This window comes from Pelobates fuscus, chromosome 5 (genome assembly GCF_036172605.1).
Source record: "Pelobates fuscus isolate aPelFus1 chromosome 5, aPelFus1.pri, whole genome shotgun sequence".
Lineage (NCBI taxonomy): Eukaryota > Metazoa > Chordata > Amphibia > Anura > Pelobatidae > Pelobates > Pelobates fuscus.
In genome coordinates this window covers 63,098,538-63,118,187 of record NC_086321.1, presented here as the reverse complement: position 1 = coordinate 63,118,187, position 19,650 = coordinate 63,098,538, and the positions used below count along the sequence as shown (strand labels likewise).

Below are 19,650 nucleotides of genomic sequence, written 5' to 3'. Positions count from 1 at the left end.
CAGCTGATGTCCACACTTGTTCGTGTCAATAAAGTTTGATACAAAAAAAAAACACAAATTGGAACAGGGGCAGCAGCAATTACGTCAAAAGCGTACATAGAGCGGTTAGCGGACATCTTTGGTGTGGGCAAAATTTCCAGCGAGTGTATGATATTACAGCTAAACACAAGGATCACGCTTATTAGAAAATACACTTCCTGGCCAGTTCACATGTAACCCTCAGCATTTATACTAAATGAAGAGAAAACATGCTTGTTTTCATGAAGCTATTGCAACATTTTTTATGGCATTTAAATTCTGTTCATATCGATTTGTAACATTTTAAAGGGTTATATTGAGCATCAGGACTTCATTAATTTGTCATGGTGCCTGGAGTTTCTATTTGAAACACTGCACTTACAGAAATTTACCCCTTTAGCTGCCAGAGATGTAACACCACCTTTGGCAGCCTCATTAGCCAGCCATATAATGTCAATTTTGTGCAAGATTGCCATATAACGTCAGTACGCAAGGCATGCTTGGCTTGACAGAAAATGGCGCCACACCATCACCACCGTGCAGCTCATGTCCTCTCAGACTCCCCTCCAGTGAGGAAGAGTGATGTCAGACATGTAGACTCAGGCTGCAGGGAGAACTTGTATTATAATACAGAGCTATTCCATACTTGATGAATTCATAAAGATTTTCCTGATCTATTAGGAAACCTGAATCCATCAAAACCCAACAGTTATTGCACTGAAAATACATTGTAAACTTTGGCAAACCAAACAAAGGTTCCAGCACAGCGCCATTTCCCCTCCTTTCCAAGTATTTTAAGTAAATATCTAATCTTTTTGAAATACTGACAACATTGGAATTTTATTGACGTGACAACACAATCCAAACATTCAGACTGTGCAGGCCCTACTTTGTCTTATGAACAAACCCGAGGTTGACAAAAGATGTCAAATGCAGACTCCAGCTATCAAATGACAACTGTGAGATTCAGGCAGTGTCGGTTCCCCTGGAAGAAGATGGTGGTGGACAAGAGGGCAGCCATAGGTATGTAAACCTACCTTCTACTGTACCCCAGAGTCAGAGGACCCTAACCGGAGATGTCACTTACCAAGGGCTTTGGGAAATATGCAAAGACTCCCAATAGTGACAGATAAGCATTAATAGATGTACTTTACTATACTGTAATCAATTAAGTATTACCACTATGCATAACGTAGTGGTAATACTTAATTGATTACAGTACAGTGGTGATGTGTGCAATCTGAGCCAGTAAAGGGGGAAGTAGTAGGTAGAATGTAATTAACATTAAAAAAAAAAAAAAAAAAAAAAAAAAACAGTAGAGGGAACACCAACAGGGTGGAAAAGGGAATCAATACTAAAAGGGTAAGATTATCATGTCTGACAAAGTATGCACACAATTACCAATTACTCAGTATGTGCAAGATTTTAAGCTGAAACACTGCACATACTCACTCCTACCACAATGAGCACTTTAAATCATTGTAGTGGCTATGGTGGTTGGAGTAACCCTTAAATGGTTGCCCTGAGTGGAGGGTCCATCCACCATTGTTTAAAGGTTGTTGTCATGGTCTCAGCTTTATTCCCCCTGGTGACACAGTGCTGTGGATTATGGTGACATTAATAAAGAGCAATCCATCACTCTGGCAGTGACCCATGGTGCCCTATACACAGCGCTGCAGCACTCTGTAAGCCTTGGGTTCAGCATTGGGTCACGTGGTCCCGCCTGTGGGATGACATTGCCAGAAAGTAAAGTGACGGCTAGCGCTTCCCTGGGCATCACGTGGTGTCGCACGTTACCGCGGTGTGTTGTGGGCAGCAGCCGTAATCAAGGCCCGGCGTGACACGGCACAAAGTGAATCTGCCGGTAGGAAGGGAGAGGGAAAGAGAGCTGCTGCGGCCGGTTGCGAGGAAGGCCGGGAGAGCTGACTGACGGCCTGCGATATGGTGGGAGTGAAGGTGATCGGAGTGGACGCCGAGTTCCAGGCGGAGCTGAGTGCAGCAGGGTCCAGGCTGAGTGTGGTCAAGTTCACCATGAGAGGGTGAGAGCGGGTCGGCTCCAGCGCCATATCCCAGGGAGAGCTGGGGGACAGTCAGGGGAGAGGGGCAGACACTGCCTGGGGAATGGGGTCTATCTATACACAGGGCTAGAAAATCAGGGCGAGGGGATGGCTGTCAGGGTCTCTTATTAACCCCTTAAGGACTGGACTTTTTTTGCGATGTTGTACATTTGCGACCAGGCATCTTTTTACACTTTTGTGGTGTTTGTGTTTAGCTGTAATTTTCCGCTCTCTCATTTACTGTTCATATACAAATTATATATTGTTTTTTTCAGGACAAAAGGGGCTTTCTTTACATACCATTATTTATATAATCTCATGTAATTTAATTTTTAAAAAATGAAAAAATATGATGAAAAATTGAAAAAAAATACATGTTTTTTGACTTTTATGTGAAAAATCTTTTATTCATCTACAAAAGCGAATGAAAAAAACTGCTAAATAGATTCAAAATTTTGTCCTGAGTTTAAAAATACCCAGTGTTTACATGCTTTTTGCTATTTTTTTGCATGTTATAGGGCTATAAGTACAAGTAGGATATTGCGGTTTCAAAACATATATTTTTAAAATTTATCAATAGTGACATTGTAACACTATTATCTGTCATAAATCGCTGAATAACACCCCACATGTACATATTTTTTTTAAAGTAGACAACCCAGGGTATTCAATATGGGGTATGTCCAGACTTTTTTAGTAGCCACTTAGTCGCAAACACTGGCCAAAGTTAGCGTTCATATTTGTTTGTGTGTGAAAAAAGTAAAAAACTAAATTGAACGCTAATTTTGGCCAGTGTTTGTGACCAAGTGGTTACTAAAAAAGACTGGTCATACCCCATTTGCAATACCTTGGGTTGTCTTCTTTCGCAAATGGTATGCCATCATGGGGGTAATTCTCATTCCTGGGCTACCATACGCTCTCAAAGGCAACGTAACCAACCTGGTCATCTTCAATGTAAAAATATTTGACCCTGTAACTTTCAAAAACGCTATAAAACCTGTACATGGGGGGCCCTGTTATACTCAGGAGACTTTGCTGAACACAAATATTAGTGTTTCAAAACTGGAAAATGTATCACAACAATTATATCATCAGTAAACATGCTGTTTATGTGTGAAAAATGCAAAAAAAGTCACTTTCACTGACAATATCATCGCTGTGATACGTTTTACTGTTTTGAATCACTAATATTTGTGTTCAGCAAAGTCTCCCGAGTAAAACAGTACCCCCCATGTACAGGTTTTAGGGTGTCGTAGAACGTTACAGGGTAAAATACAGTGCTAGCAAATTAAATTCTCTAGACTTTTGGCCTGGGTTGGCAGGCAGGTCCCTTAAATTGCAATCAATAAAATAACTTAATTATGTAAAAATATTACATAAATATGCACGTAGAATTTAAATATATATGCATATTTATATATTTGAAGTCTACGTGTATATTTATATAATTATTTATGTCATTTTGTATATGGACATATGAATAGTTTGTATTCTTTTTATTTATATATACATAGATATATATACAATTTCATTCTAAGTGTATTTTGATATAAACATATATATATTAATATCAAAATACAGTTAGAATAACATTTCGTATAGATATATATTTTTTTTTTAATTTTTATTATTATTTTTAATTTTTTAAATTTAATTTAAATTATTTATTATTCGTATTTTATAATAATATATATATACAATATATATATAGTTATTATATATATTATATATATATATACGTGTGTAAATTAATTATAAGTGTATTTTTATATTAATATATGTACATATTAATATAAAAATACACTTAGCATGACATTATATATATTATATATAGACATATATTATATAGGTATAATATATGTCTATATATCATATATATACACATATATAATAATATTTTTTTTTTATTCACTATAACTTTAATTTTTTTTTGATTTTACACTGGCAGGGAGACTGCCTGTCAGCACAGACAGTCCCCCTGCAGGCAGAGTCTAGGACACCTATTGTGACCATGTGGTCGCCCTGTTGGGCGATCACATGGCCACAGGGGTCCTAATCCGCCATGGGGAGACTGTCTGGGCTGCAGGCAGTCTCCCCACAACGGGAGCAACGCCGATCGCCGCCGGGGGAACGACGGCGATCGGGTAAGTACCTCTTAAATTTAGGACGGTTCAGGACCGTCGTCGGTCGGCAACGCAAAAATGCCGATGACGGTCCTGAACCGTCCCGCGTCCTTAAGGGGTTAATGGGGAAGGGGATGGCTGTCAGGTACATTTATTAATGGGGAAGGGGATGGCTGTCAGGTACATTTATTAGTGGGGAAGGGGATGGCTGTCAGGTACATTTATTAGTGGGGAAGGGGATAGCTGCCAGGTACATTTATTAATGGGGAAGGGGATGGCTGTCAGGGTCTCTTATTAATGGGGAAGGGGATGGCTGTCAGGTACATTTATTAGTGGGGAAGGGGATGGCTGCCAGGTACATTTATTAGTGTTGGAAGGGGATAGCTGTCTGGTACATTTATTATTGGGGAAGGGGATGGCTGTCCGGTACATTTATTAGTGGGGAAGGGGATGGCTGTCAGGGTCTCTTTTTAGTGGGGAAGGGGATAGCTGCCAGGTACATTTATTAATGGGGAAGGGGATGGCTGTCAGGGTCTCTTATTAATGGGGAAGGGGATGGCTGTCAGGGTCTCTTATTAGTGGGGAAGGGGATAGCTGTCAGGTACATTTATTAATGGGGAAGGGGATGGCTTTCAGGGTCTCTTATTAGTGGGGAAGGGGATGGCTGTCAGGTACATTTATTAATGGGGAAGGGGATGGCTGTCAGGTACATTTATTAGTGGGGAAGGGGATGGCTGTCAGGTACATTTATTAGTGGGAAAGGGGATGGCTGTTAGGTACATTTCTTAGTGGGGAAGGGGATGGCTGTCAGGGTCATGTATTATTGGGGAAATAGATGCCTGTCACGGATTAGTGGGGAAAGGGATGGCTGTCAGGGTCACGGATTAATGGGGTAGGGGATGGCTGTCAGGGTCACGGATTAATGGGAAAGTACTTGGCCTACTATATTTGGTTATACGTGTAACTCAGCCTAAATGTGCTGGAACTGGTTCTCTATGATGAGGCGTATGATGTTAGCTGGTATTGATGATGTTGCTACACGCAACTGCTTTTGCAGGATTGTGTCAGTCAGTCAGTCTGGAGCACATTCGACTCTTTGCGATGCTCACTGACAAACACATGCTCACTCAGACAGACACAACAGTCATCTGTTGCTGAGTAAGCCTACCTGGCAGTGTATGCTGTGGGAGCATTGGGAGGTAAAGTTCCCATTTACCAGCCTCTTCCTTTCAGTGAGGTTAGCTGTTTGAGCCTGGGGGGTGTAGCTTAAGTACAGAGAAAAGGCAGTGTTTACATTACTGCTTAGGGACCCCTTCAGTGGCCACTCCTCAGATGGCCACTAGAGGTGCTTCCTGGATCAGTGCTGCACAGTGTGACTGCCATTCAGCGTCTCCATGCTCTATATGGAGACGTAGAATGCTCCCCATAGAGATTCAGTGATTCAAGGCATCTCTTAGGAGATGCTGATTGGCTAGGGTGGTGTTTGGCCCTGTCCCCACCCCGCCTCCTTGGCTGAGTTCTCATTATTTAAGGGGGAGGCTGAATAGTGTTTTATACACTAAAGAGTCAGTAAATATATATATTACAGCTTAATAATATGGTAATTGTAATATAATTATATATAAGAAGTCAGAGGTACCATAAAGAGAGGAGTCAGTGCTGACTCCACAACCCTGTTTGTCTGGTTACCTTTACTGAAAAGCTGTTCGAGACTTCCTTTTCAGGAAGTGTGCAAGGAGGCTGTGTGAATCACAGCTAGGGGAGGTGTGGCTAGGGCTGCATAAATAAAGTAATTTAACGCCTTAATGGCAGATAATAGAGCAGCTGGACTACAGGAGCATGGTCTACATACAAAGCTGTTTCACTAAAGGGACAATATAGGCACCCAGACCACATCAGCTCATTGAAGTGGTCTGGGTGCACAGTTGCTATTCCACTTAGAGAAACTGCAATATACGTTGCAGCACTGAGAGAGCCTCTAGTGGCTGTCTCCCAGACAGCCACTGGAGGTTCTTCCTGGATCCTAATGGACTTTTTTGGTCCAGTAACTGACGCTGGACTAGCTCACGCTCTGTATGAGGACATCCAGCGTCAGCTATTTCCCCATTGGAAAGCATTGATTCAATGCTTTTCTATGGGGTGACTTGATGTGCATGTAGCACTAGCCACCACATGCACATTAGCGCACGAATGTCAGAGGAGACTGAGCCGTGACTCAGCACCGAGGGACATCGGCACTGGGATCAGGTAAGTAAATAACTTTTTTATTAACCGCAGCAGCGATGGAAGAGGGGAGGCAGAGGGAGTGATAGTGCCAGGAATGCAGCTTTGTTGTTTTAAGCTCTCTGACTGAGGTAGTGAAAGGTGGGGAGCAGGACCTGACTTGGTGGACCCCAAGTAGGAAGTCAAACTGTTCAAAAATTGTTGTGATTGTTCAAGTTAACCCTGGTTTGATGATGGCTATCTGCAGATAGTGGAAAATGCAGGAAAATGCTGGAATTTGGCATTTTCCAAGAAAACCTACAGAAGCACCAAAAGCATTACAGCACGCTTACTTTGCTCGGAGGCACACCGTGAAGCCTCTGGTCTGCAACAATATTCATACGTTTATTAATATTTTAACTTTTGATATTGCTCAATGGCTGAAAGTGTCAGTATACCTTTTTAAAAATGTTGGAATTATGGTGGATGGGGCTTTATATGCCTAGAGCTAATTGATCCTTCTCTTCGTTTATAGGTGTGCTCCTTGTGTGAGAATAGCACCGGCCTTTACATCTCTAAGTAATAAATACCCCCAAGCGGTATTTTTGGAAGTTGATGTCCACCAGTGCCAAGTAAGTAGCTTGTTAAACTGACTTCTGTCACTTAGAGGCACACTCCAAGCACCATAACAACCTCTGGTCAGTGTTGCAAGGATATCCCTCTTCCCTTTCTCCTTTCAGGTAGTTGCCTATAACTGCATATTGTTGCAGCAATAAGTATGCCCCTTTTCCTTGTGATGTAAAACGAAAAAACTATACTTCCTGTTTTGTTTATGCAAATGTTTTACAGGGTGTGCACCTCTCATGGGCACATGCAGCTCAAATCCCCATCTCATTTGTCTGACTCTCTTAAGACCCCAAGCTGTGAGATATCCGATTGGCACATCTTGGCCAAACGTTGCAGTATGCCTAATTCTCAATATTGGGAACAAGCTGCCTGTAGTCTGATCGCAATCACATCTTTGCTACCAGCATATCCAGACGTTCTGCTTTTCAGATTTGATGAATAGAACTGTTCCTTGGGGCGTTGAAATTAGTTTCCAATTAACCCCTTACTTTTTGGAGATTTACCGGATAAAAAAATATGTTCTGGGTAGCAGAAACATCAACTATGATTGATAGAAGGCAAAATCTATAGAAAATGGTTTATCTCATGTCCTGGTAAGTTGCGTGTTAATTCCACTACTTTCAAGAAGTTGCATTCTGTAACCCAAACCAGCTGTGTGTAGAATAAGAAAAGTTAAAACAATAATACTTGCTATATATGATTTTATAGTTCTTTCTTCTGGTAAAGTGTGCTCGCTTGGTATCATACATACTTTTGTTCTTCTGTGTCACATTAAAGTATAACATAAACAGACGTTGCCATCTTTTGTTATGAAAACAGATTTATTCTTCTTGATTCACAAATACAAAGTCAGTTCTTACAGCTTACTGTATTATTTGAAGACACCCTGCCCTTGATGTTCTGTCTCATTGTCTCTATTTTACACAATACATATATAATACATTCTATATATCAGGGCTTGACAATTTTTCTTTCAATCAAGGAGCCAGTTTTTTATTTCAAAAATACAAATTCTTAAAGGGACCCTAAAGTTACCAGAAACACTACAGCTTAATTTAGTGACCCTGGTGTCTATAATCTGTCCCTGTAGGTTTTTGCTTCCTAGTTACACCTCTAGTGGCATTCACTCAAACGGCCACTAAAGTGTCTCCTATCTCAGAGACACTACATTCGGCGTAGAGTCGGCGCTGAAGTTCCCCATAAAGGGACAATATAGGCACCCAGCATTGCTTTAATGCTTCACTATGAGGAGATGTTGATTGGTAATTGATCTCAGTTATTGAGGCGGGCCAGCTGCGGCGAGATTGGCACCGCGTTGGAAAACAGGTGAGTAAAAACACCATTCCCATGCGATTGGAGGACAAACACACACAATATTTATTATTAGATACACACAAAGAATCATACATGCACACAGACAGACAAATACACACTCGCAAGAGAGTGGCTTCTCTCTGGTCCATTAGGACTGGGCACAGCGACATTAGACTGGTTGGCCTGTCTACACGGGGATGGAAATAGGAGAAGGAGAAGTGAATGGGCTGAACAATCCCAGGCGCCTGGGCAAAATTCCTAGTCTACCTGGCACCTGGGATTTGTCGAGCCCTGCTAAATACACACAACCGCAAAGTAGGTGGGCAAGAATTCATTATCATTGCAAAGTCATTGCAATTGATACAATATTCTTGTTGGCAATTTTAATAACTTTATTAGGTCGTCCCCATGTTCCATGGACACTTAAGAAATAGAAATGAGCATTTGCAAGGAAAGGAAAATTGGACAGATCTGTTAATATAAAGCTATAATCATGTAATTAAATTAAAGTGGATTTATCAGCAGATTTGTGGTACCAAGTCCAACATACAAATACATTTCTTATTCTCTCATGCCTTCTGTTTACAGCCAAGAGGCAATCTTTTATGGACTTTGTGGTATTCTAGACAATCAGGTCTAAAGATCTAGTAAAATAAAAGAACATTTAAATGCTATCTATACATTTGCACGCAGTATTGCATTAAACAAATTTTGTACAAGATCACAACTACGACTTATTGGACTTTATATCCTCACAGTTTGTATAGTACATTGGTTTCTCCACATTTATTGACTTTCATTTACATTTCAGGCCACAGCTGCCGCCAACAATATATCTGCAACACCCACGTTTTTATTCTTCCGAAATAAAGTAAAAATTGATCACTATCAAGGAGCAGATGCTGCTGGCTTAGAAGAAAAAATTAAACAACACTTAGAAAATGATCAAGGAAGCAATGAAGACACAGATATTCCAAAAGGCTATGTATGTATGAGCTTTGTTTTATTGGTATAGAGGGCATTTATGTCTGTTGATGGCATTTAGATAACTTGTACACATTCAATTATCCTATGGTTGATCATGAATATATTGTAGTTTAGTTATACCATGATAATCTGGCTGATGTAGCATCCTTCTGTGATCGGCAGGAACTCATGTTTACACTTTCTGGAAATTTGTACATTCCTACTGCAAATATTTTCTTTAAAAAAATATTAATGAGCACATATCTTCCTTGTTTGTTTTTGTGCATGCAAAATGATCACTTTGACGCTTATGCCAGCCATAATGATATGTTTGCTTGTTTTTACATGTTTTTTTATATTTACCCACAGCTCTGCCGCATTTGCTAGAATTTTTAATACGTGTCAAGGGCTGTGCCCAGCCAGTCAGTGCTCTCTAAATACAGATTAAATTGATATAGCGGATGTGGAAATTGAACTATAGCACGTATGGGGGGAGGCTGTACGACCACCAGATTTACTCAAAGTATTGGAAAGGTTTAACCAAGGATTTGAGAACTGCACCTTTTTATTCTAGTCAAATGTAATGGTTATGGTGATTAGAATGCTCTGTTACTGTGCAGTGTGGGACAAGTTTTCTCCTGGAAGCTAAAGATAAAGTGTGTATGTCTGTGCAACAGTATTATAATCAGTCATGCCTAATACACAAAGATGCCATCAATAGGATACTTGAACTTTTAAGTATCAATATGTTGCAGCCATTTCCATGCCTGTACGGTCGAGTTCTGCATTACAGAAATGGGTTAAGAAAGGTATTTGCAGTGGAATTCAGGGATCACAGAAGGTTAAAGGAGCAACAATATATCTGCACATCTTGCGTTATTCTTTGCATAGTACATAAAGTTAAAGACTACAAAAAGGGTTGTCGTGTATTGGCTAGTCAGAGCAGTGGTAGCCTGAGAAGACCACCTCACCAGTAAGTGTCCTTAGACAAGACGTCTAACTATATAGACCTGTGTACGTCAGATACTCCTAGATTGTGCAGCATTCTTCACTTCTAAATATTATTTTTCCATAACTGTAAAGTGCTGTGGAATATGTTGACATTGTATAAATTCTAATAATAGTGTTGCGGTAATTTGATGCAGACCCATTGTAAGTGTATTGTTACACAAGGCCATATTGTATTCAGCATAGTTGTTGTATTCAGTAACCTGTTGTAATTTGTCTGGCTTAAATGAATTATTCCTTGCAGATGGATCTAATGCCGTTTGTGAGCAAAAATGGCTGTGAATGTCTTAATGAAAGCGACGACAATGGCTTTGAAAACTGCTTACGGAAAGATCCTACTTACCTCGAATCGGACTGTGATGAACAGGTTGGCAAAGCAGCTTATCTCATTCCATTAGGAGTCAGTCTTCTCTATTGCCTTGAAAGTTGTGGATGTGATCTCATTAGTGTCAATCTTAGTGGCATGTATCCACACTACTGATCTATATTGGGAATCCCTTTGTAAACTTTTTTTTTTATTTATTTTTTTTTTTCCAGCTTTTTCATTCCTTAACCCCTTAAGTCCGGAGGGCGTACGATTACGTCCTTTTAAAAGCGGCTCTAAACGCCGCCGGACGTAATAGTACGCCCTCCGGTTTTTAGTAACTTACCCGGTCGCCGGCGGTCCCACGCCGGCGATCGCGGTTGGGGGGACTCCCAGGGAGCCCCCCCGCGGCACATCTTCCTCCTCCGGTGCCTCCCGGTCATGTGAGAGTGAGGTCCTTGCGAGGACCTCACAATCACATGGCCGGGATAGCTGGCTCAGGCATTGCCAGCAGGGGGACCAACTGTAATGACAGTTGGTCCCCCTGCTGGCTGAAAATAAAATAAAAATAATGTTAAAAGTGTAAAAAATTTTTTTTATACTTAGATCATATATATATATATATATATATATATATATATATATTATATATATATGATCTAAGTATATATATATATATATATACACATATACATACACACACATACACCGTCTAGGTGTATTTTAATATTAATATATATATATATATATATATATATATATATATATATATATATATTAATATCAAATTACACGTAGACTGATACTGATTAAATATATATATATAATTATTGTTATATATATATATTTATAAATAATATAAAAAAAATAAATATGTAAATACGTAATAAAATAAATAATTAAAAATAAAATATTAAAAAATATATAGATGTGTTTTATTTCGTTCTAACTGTATTTTGATATTTATATATATATATATTTATATCAAAATACACGTAGAACGAAATAATATATCTATTTATATACATAAATATATACGTATATATCACTATATATATATATATATATATATATATATATATATATATATATATATATATATATATATATATATATATATATATACCTATATATAAATAAAAATATTAAAAAAAAAAAAATATATATATATATATACGTATATATATTTATATATTTATGTAATAATTTTACATAATTAGGTATCCTAATTAATTACAATTAGCGGGACCTGCCTGACCACCCATGCCGAAAGTATAGGGAATTTAATTTGCTAGCACTATATTTAACCCTATAACTTTCCAAGACACCATAAAACCTGTACATGGGGGGTACTGTTTTACTCGGGAGACTTCGCTGAACACAAATATTAGTGTTTCAAAACAGTAAAATGTATTACAACCATGATATCGCCAGTAAAAGTGACGTTTTTTGCATTTTTCACGCACAAACAGCACTTACAGGGACGATATTATTGCTGCAATACTTTTTACTGTTTGAAACACAAATATTTGTGTTCAGCGAAGTCTCCTGAGTACAACAGTACCCCTCATGTACAGGTTTTATGGTGTTTTCAAAAATTACAGCGTAAAATATAAGGCTTGTGTTTAATTTTTTTCACATTAAAATTCACCAGATTGCTTACGTTGCCTTTATGACCCTATGGTAGCCCAAGAATGAAAATTCCCCCTATGATGGCATACCATTTGCAATAGTAGACAACCAAAGGTATTGCAAATGGGGTATGTCCAGTCTTTTTTAGTAGCCACTTAGTCACAAACACTGGCCAAAATTGGCGTTTTTTGCATTTTTCACACACAAACAAATACGAACGCTAACTTTGGCCAGTGTTTGTGACCAAATGGCTACTAAAAAAGACTGGACATCGCTTATTTGCAATACCTTGGGTCGTCTACTATTGCAAATGGTATGCCATTATGGGTGTAAATTTATTTCCTGGGCTACTATACAGTCTCAAAGGCAACGTAACCAATCTGGCGAATTTCAATTTCAAATGTAACACGCTATATTTGACCCTGTAACTTCCCAAAACACCATAAAACCTGTACATAGGGGGTACTGTTTTACACGTGAGACTTTGCTGAATACAAATATGTGTATTTTATTGCAGTAAAAGCAAACAGTATTATGACATTGACAGTTAAAATGTCATGTAGAACGAAAAAAATCAAAAAAAATCTTATTTTGTCCCATTTTTTTCATATTAAATTATGTTTCATAGCTAAATATTTTATATTAAATGAAAGCCCTGTTTCCCCTGAATAAAATGATATATAATAAGGGGGGGTGCATTTAATATGAAAGAGGTGAATTACGGTTGGACAGACATATAGCGCAAATGCCAGGTTTTGTTTACGTTTTGTTTCGTTCACAACTTGTACATTTGGCTGCGGTGTTAAGGGGTTAAAGCTTCTTCTAATCATCCTAAAGAGATTCTGTCCCCTTTTGAGTATCTTTTTAAAATACTATTAATGAAAGCGGCATTTCTGTTACAATATGATTTAGTATACATTTCGTAAAAAGATCCTGAATTATTGGGCCTCCCTGTTAAAGTGTGTTTTAAAAAAAAAAAAAAAAAAAAAAGGTGTTGGGTGATGCAAAATGTTAAGACTTTCAGTATTGAAAGTTTTCACGAGGAAGTGCCTCTAGAGGTTGTCTGACTGCTAGTAAAGGCATTCTGACCTCCAATATTTTATATTTTATTTTTAGATTGCTAGGACATGGTCTTGGCAGCAAACCCATGACTTTAAGATGTAGGGGTTTTGGTGCTTGGTATTCCTTTAAGAAACTCGTATCGCCCAACAACTTGTGTATGAAAGCAGTTTGATCCCACACAGTAATATATATTGCATCCAAACCAGTTCAGAAATGGGGTATTTTGACTCTGACTCTGTAAATCTGTTCCACTAAGCCTTTTAAGATAACCCAGGTTTAATGGCCATGGGTGTTGCCCTTTGATTAAAAATCTCTAGAACGTTTGGTCTTGCTTTTATAGAAGCTTAGTGGGCCCATACTGATGAATAAATGAAGAAATATTGTCTTGAAACAAAGCAATTAAATGGCATTAATTAAAATCTACTTGATCAAAGGAAATAAATATATATATATATATATATATATATATATATATAAACAAATTCGAAATCTGGCACTCTACCTTGCTTGTTTTTCTCTTCAAAAAAATGCCTTGGTGCTGCAGAGCGTTGTTATATAGAAAATGAAGAATCAGAGCACTCCAAAGGGCTTAGTGAAAAAATACTTTATCTGTGTGGAAAGATCGACGTTTCGACCCGCAGGTCTTTATCAAAGACCTGCGGGTCGAAACGTCGATCTTTCCACACAGATAAAGTATTTTTTCACTAAGCCCTTTGGAGTGCTCTGATTCTTCATTTTCTATATATATATATATATATATATATGTGTGTGTGTATGTGTGTGTATATGTATGTATGTATGTATGTGTATATATATATATATATATATATATATATATATACGTGTATTTATTAAAAAACAGCCTTGTGGGTACCACTGATGTCTCATTTTGTGCTGGCTACCATTTCCCCCATATATGGACAGATGTTTGAACTTCCTCACCCTCTGCCTTATGTTGACAAAAGGGTGTGAGGAAGTTGTTGGCTCCTTGAATTTTCCCTTGTCCTCCCTATTTCAACTGATGCAACGTACACTAAATTCCTTGTTTTGCAGTTTAAAGTCTTTTACATGTCCATTTCTTTAAAAAAAAAAAAATATTGTTTACATGATTTGTTCTCTGACTGAGAAAATGTTTTTTAATCTCCCAATGCTTTTTTGTTTTTTCCACAGCTCCTCATTACTGTATCTTTTAACCAGCCAGTTAAGCTGTATTCTATGAAGCTTCATGGCCCAGATAATGGTAAGCTTATTTATACTGTGGCGTTTGTTGTTTTGTGTTTGTGCTGTGGTTCTTGCCATTTCTTGACCCAGCACATGATTAACCAGTGCAAGTTTCAAAATTACCAGTCGATGTTTTCTCATTCTATGGCATTATCTTATCTTACTTGAGGTATATGCCTAAACTATTGTAGATAACTACAACAAAGGAAGACTACATAAATTAGTGGTAAGATCACACCCTAAATATGTAATGCAATTTTGGGCACGTGTTCTAAAGAAGGATATTATGGCACTAGAAAAAGGGCTATTCATTATTAAGTGGGATTGAAGAATTTAATTCTGATGAATGGCTAACATGTTTACATTTGTTTAGTTTAGTGGGGATATTTGGGCATAATATAAAAGTATTCAGGGCCAATACAAACCGTTGTCTGGAAATCTATTTATAAACAGGACTATACATAGGACACAATGTCACTCATTTAGACTTTAAGAAAGGAGATTTAGTCTCAAGCAAATGGAAGAGTTCTTTACTGTAAGAACAATAAGGATTTGGAATTCTCTTCCAGAAGAGTTGGATTTATCAGTGTGTACAGATGCTTAAACAGCAATTGGCAGAATACTTGCAAAACATAATATTCAGGGATATAATTGTTTTAATATGTGGGGTAAGAGTTTCTTCATCCAAGGAGAGTGGACTAAATTTCTGAGGCGGAGAAGATAGTTATCCTAGTTTGTTGCAAAATTGGAAAGCACTTAAAACTGTGTTTTTTTTGTTTTTTTTTAACTTTATTTTTTGCCTTCTCTTGGATCAACAGCAAAAACAGATATGAGAGGCTGAACTTTCTGAATGCAAGTCTTTTCAACTTGTCTAATTATTTTAAGATATAGGGCATAATGGAGAAACCAAAATAATTTGATGTTCCTGTCACCAGATTTTAACTTTCATTAACTTCATTCAGGCAGTGAGAAATATTCCTAAATGGAGGACCTGCTACCACTGGATGATAGATATTAATGGCCATCAATCAGTGCACATTTTCAGTTTTCTAACATGTTATGCTGTTCCAAACTGTTTTTTTTGTTATATCTATTTTTTTTGTTATATCTTGATGTCGGTGAAACTGTATAACTCACGTGATCCTCTGCAGGCATCGCTATCGCATATTAACAGAGGTTGAGCTGAAACCTGTAGTTGTTAGAAAAAGTTGCAGATATATTTGATAATGGTGAGGGATGTGGGTTGGGAGCTGCTTGTAATGCGACCTTTGCAAGAGTTAGAAGTTCTTATGATCCTTGTGCTTACCTCTAATGCATACAAGTGATCCTATGCTCAGAATGCATTGGTGTATTTGCACTTTTTGGTTGTGAAATTTCAAGCATACTTAATTTCCTGACTTTTTCTTATTTTTTTCCCCACTCCTCTCATTGTTGACAATGTTTGAATAACTTGCAATTCAGAGTGATTCATTTTTTTTTTTTTTCAATTCTGTTATCAGGTCAAGGTCCAAAATATGTTAAAATATTCATAAACCTGCCACGATCTATTGATTTTGATGAAGCAATGAGAAGTGAAGCTACCCAAGCACTTGAATTATCCCCCGATGACATCAAAGAGGATAGCCTTATTCAGCTGCGCTATGTTAAGTTCCAAAATGTCAACAGTGTAACAGTAAGTACAAATATATATACATTATATGTTCTACCTAAAATACAGTAAACAATCCTGGTTAAAGAGTGCTTGTTAACACTGCTCAGCAAAAGGTGTACACTCCTGTCAAGGCTATCAATTTTATTAGTAAGCTTCTCAAAAAATAAACGTAATAGGCAAACACTGATGTTGTATATGCTAGTAAACTAAGGTTGATTTTAATGAATACATTCAGTCAGTGCTTGTGATGAAGGTGCACAAATAACTGCTTGAAAACAGAACCTGACGCACTCTTTCAAATAACACAAATATAGGTCATAACAAAGGCTTATAGTGTCAGTGTGTTTCAGAATGAATCCGACTCACTGCTGATTTTATATGCATTGTATGCCTTTTCCCTTGTTATTTTTACTTTCAGATTGTCACCATGCCATTTGAGATAATGCATATTGAGTGTTTTTACTTTTATCTTGGTTCCAGGAATACTCTATTCACAGCGCACTTGAAAACAATATGTATGTGCTAACAATATGAAGATTAACACTTTCATATTGTAATGTTCTAGGAAAAAGAACCAAACTTTATAAAGTATCTGGTTGTTTTGGCTAATTTCGAGCATCTTTCCTTTAAAACAGTTTATAGATACTGTTCTTCTCCAGTTACTTCATATAAGCCATTCCTATTAGTAGCTCACAGGTGGCAGGGCTGAAATGACATTGGTAGGACAGTTTCAATTTGTGAAATCTGTGAAATTTGTTAGGCTAATTTCTATTTGAACTAATTAAATTATGTTTTTTTATTGCTTGGCCACCTGATCCCACAAACGTGCGTTCACACTAGATTTATCATCTCTATCCCCCAGTGTCCACTAAACTAGCCGTTAATCATTTTTCTTTCAGCTATTTGTCCAGTCCAATCAGGGTGACGAGGAGACTACAAGAATCGCATACTTCACTTTCATTGGGACTCCAGTACAAGCCACAAATATGAATGACTTCAAACGGGTATGTGTTATAAGGTTTTGCTTAGAGATCTTTTTCATTATTAAACCTAGATCTTATCTGCTTTTCAAATTGCATGTTCAAAACTTCAAATCCTATGATACTATCTGGGCCTAATAGTTACTTGTTGCTGCAAAGCAAGCCTTCTCTTTTAATGTGACCTCTACCTTTATTTATACTGCTGGAGTGATTTAAAGTCCAACCACCATGATCATTTCCGCTTTTAGAAGTTCTCTTGATGCAAGTAGTCTGTATGTGCAGCATTTCATGTTGAAGAATTGCCAAACAGATATTTCCATTCTACAAGCTGATCTGGGATGTAGTGGGCCATTTTTGTTGTTTCAAGTAATCTCTGCATGGTGTTTGAGTTCAACTCTTTGCGGTTTGAATATATGCAACAGAATATTTTCTCTTCTGGTCAATGTCGGATTTTTCCTGGAGAGTGCCACAAATGTGCGCAATACGCACAGGCTGGGAGGTCCTTGCATGGAGGATCAGCAGTAGGCTCCAGGGAAAATTTGACATTGGACCGCAAAAGGTAAAGTGTATTGTTGGATATTTTCTGACATAGGACCGCAAAGGGTTAATAAGGGCTTTAGGTCACATATTTGCAATCACTTTGCAAACACAGTTTTCTGTACCACTGAAATTTAACACATGCACCATTACTCCCAGTGTGTAACTTTGCTTTATACAGAATTGATAATGGGGTACTAATCGCATACTCTGTTACATATTTCATAGCAAAACATTCCAATTGACTATTGCCATGTCAACAACTGCTGCTAATTGATTGGATGAGGCTACAGAGGCACTATGTTACACTGCAGAATAGGCAAACATTCCTTCTGTCTCCACTTGTATATTATTAGCTGTTGTAATATGTTAATCTTTACCCTCAGGTTGTAGGGAAGAAAGGAGAGAGCCACTGACCACATGGAAGATACTGGATGGGAAATCCATGCAAAATACTGGATCTTCAGTCACCAGAACATAGTACTTTAACCTAGAAAGTTAATGTTTCATTCATCGAAATTACCAATAAATCATTGCTTTTTGTTAAACTGTTTCTTAAAGGTAATTTTATTTGAATTTGGCTACATGTATTTGTAAATAAACATAACTTCTTTTGCCAACATAGTTTTGTTTTGTGTGGTTGTCTCTGAATTGTACAGTTTAATTGGTGTAGCATAAAAGTGATGTTGCTCCCACCATTTTTGTTACTTCTAATGAAGCCAAGAGCTACTTAAAAACAACCCTGTTCTGACACTTACCTGAGTCCAGCGTTGATCTCCCTCAGTGCTGGTTCAGGCTCCGCCTCCGCTCCTCTCCTCGTTTGACTTGTTGTCCGCGCTTACATTGGGACTTACCCCATAGGAAAGCATTATGCAATGCTTTACTATTGGGTTTCGGGTAACACTGGATTCCCTCATGCATAACGAAACAACAACCCAAAAGTCCCTCTAGTGGCTGTCTGGTAGGCAGCCGCTTGAAGTGGAGTTAAAGGAACACTATAGTCACCTAAATTACTTTTGCTAAATAAAGCAGTTTTAGTGTATAGATCATTCCCCTGCAATTTCACTGCTCAATTCACTGTCATTTAGGAGTTAAATCACTTTGCTTCTGTTTATGCAGCCCTAGCCACACCTCCCCTGGCTATGATTGACAGAGCCTGCATGAAAAAAAAAAAACTGGTTTCACTTTCAAACAGATGTAATTTACCTTAAATAATTGTATCTCAATCTCTAAATTGAACTTTAATCACATACAGGAGGCTCTTGCAGGGTATAGCAATCTATTAACATAGCAGGGGATAAGAAAATCTTAATTAAACAGAACTTGCAATAAAGAGAGCCTAAATAGGGCTCTCTTTACAGGAAGTGTTTATGGAAGGCTGTGCAAGTCACACGCAGGGAGGTGTGACTAGGGTTCATAAACAAAGGGATTTAACTCCTAAATGGCAGAGGATTGCGCAGTGAGGCTGCAGGGGCATGTTCTATACACCAAAACTGCTTCATTAAGCTAAAGTTGTTCAGGTGACTATAGTGTACCTTTAACCCTCAAAAGTAATCTATTGCAGTTTAGTATATATCTGCACACGGACCACTTCGGTGAGCTAAAGTGGTCTGGGCACCTATAGTGTCCCTTTTGAGGCAGCAACTGTCACTGCTCTCTTACAAGGAGCAAATCCTGCAGCTAATAAATCAAGAGCTCTGTTATAGAAGACCAACCGTTGATGACTAGACATGTGGTTGTGCATGCACCCTTGAAGCATACCCCCTTAATTTCATGGTAATGGTCATAATGGCAACTGGTAATTTGTAAGGCCTAGCTGAAATGTTTGCCCTAATATTTTCATGGTAAAATATTATAAATATTGTTGCACCCCTTGGTTGTCAATCATACAGCTGATCCTGTTACTTCCTGGTTGAGTTTAGCTCAGTGGAGCTAAACACAAGAGAGG

General features: G+C 38.0%; 1 protein-coding gene across 1 annotated transcript; it reads left to right on the top strand.

Moving 5' to 3' along the window:
- The first annotated feature begins 1,809 nt into the window (after window positions 1-1,809).
- On the top strand, window positions 1,810-18,326 carry TXNL1 (thioredoxin like 1). The gene is made up of 8 exons (XM_063453928.1): window positions 1,810-2,057; window positions 6,936-7,032; window positions 9,153-9,326; window positions 10,560-10,682; window positions 14,484-14,553; window positions 16,034-16,206; window positions 17,085-17,189; window positions 18,089-18,326. The coding sequence occupies exons 1-8, from the start codon at window positions 1,960-1,962 to the stop codon at window positions 18,116-18,118; spliced, it is 870 nt and encodes a 289-aa protein (XP_063309998.1). The 5' UTR covers window positions 1,810-1,959; the 3' UTR covers window positions 18,119-18,326.
- The last annotated feature ends 1,324 nt before the right edge of the window (window positions 18,327-19,650 follow it).

Excerpts from the sequence above, each read along its gene's own strand:
- TXNL1 (XM_063453928.1), top strand. The coding sequence starts at position 1,960 with ATGGTGGGAGTGAAGGTGATCGGAGTGGACGCCGAGTTCCAGGCGGAG. Across the intron at positions 10,683-14,483 it reads AATCGGACTGTGATGAACAG|CTCCTCATTACTGTATCTTT; the intron begins GTTGGCAAAGCA and ends TTTTTTCCACAG. Across the intron at positions 14,554-16,033 it reads GCTTCATGGCCCAGATAATG|GTCAAGGTCCAAAATATGTT; the intron begins GTAAGCTTATTT and ends TTCTGTTATCAG.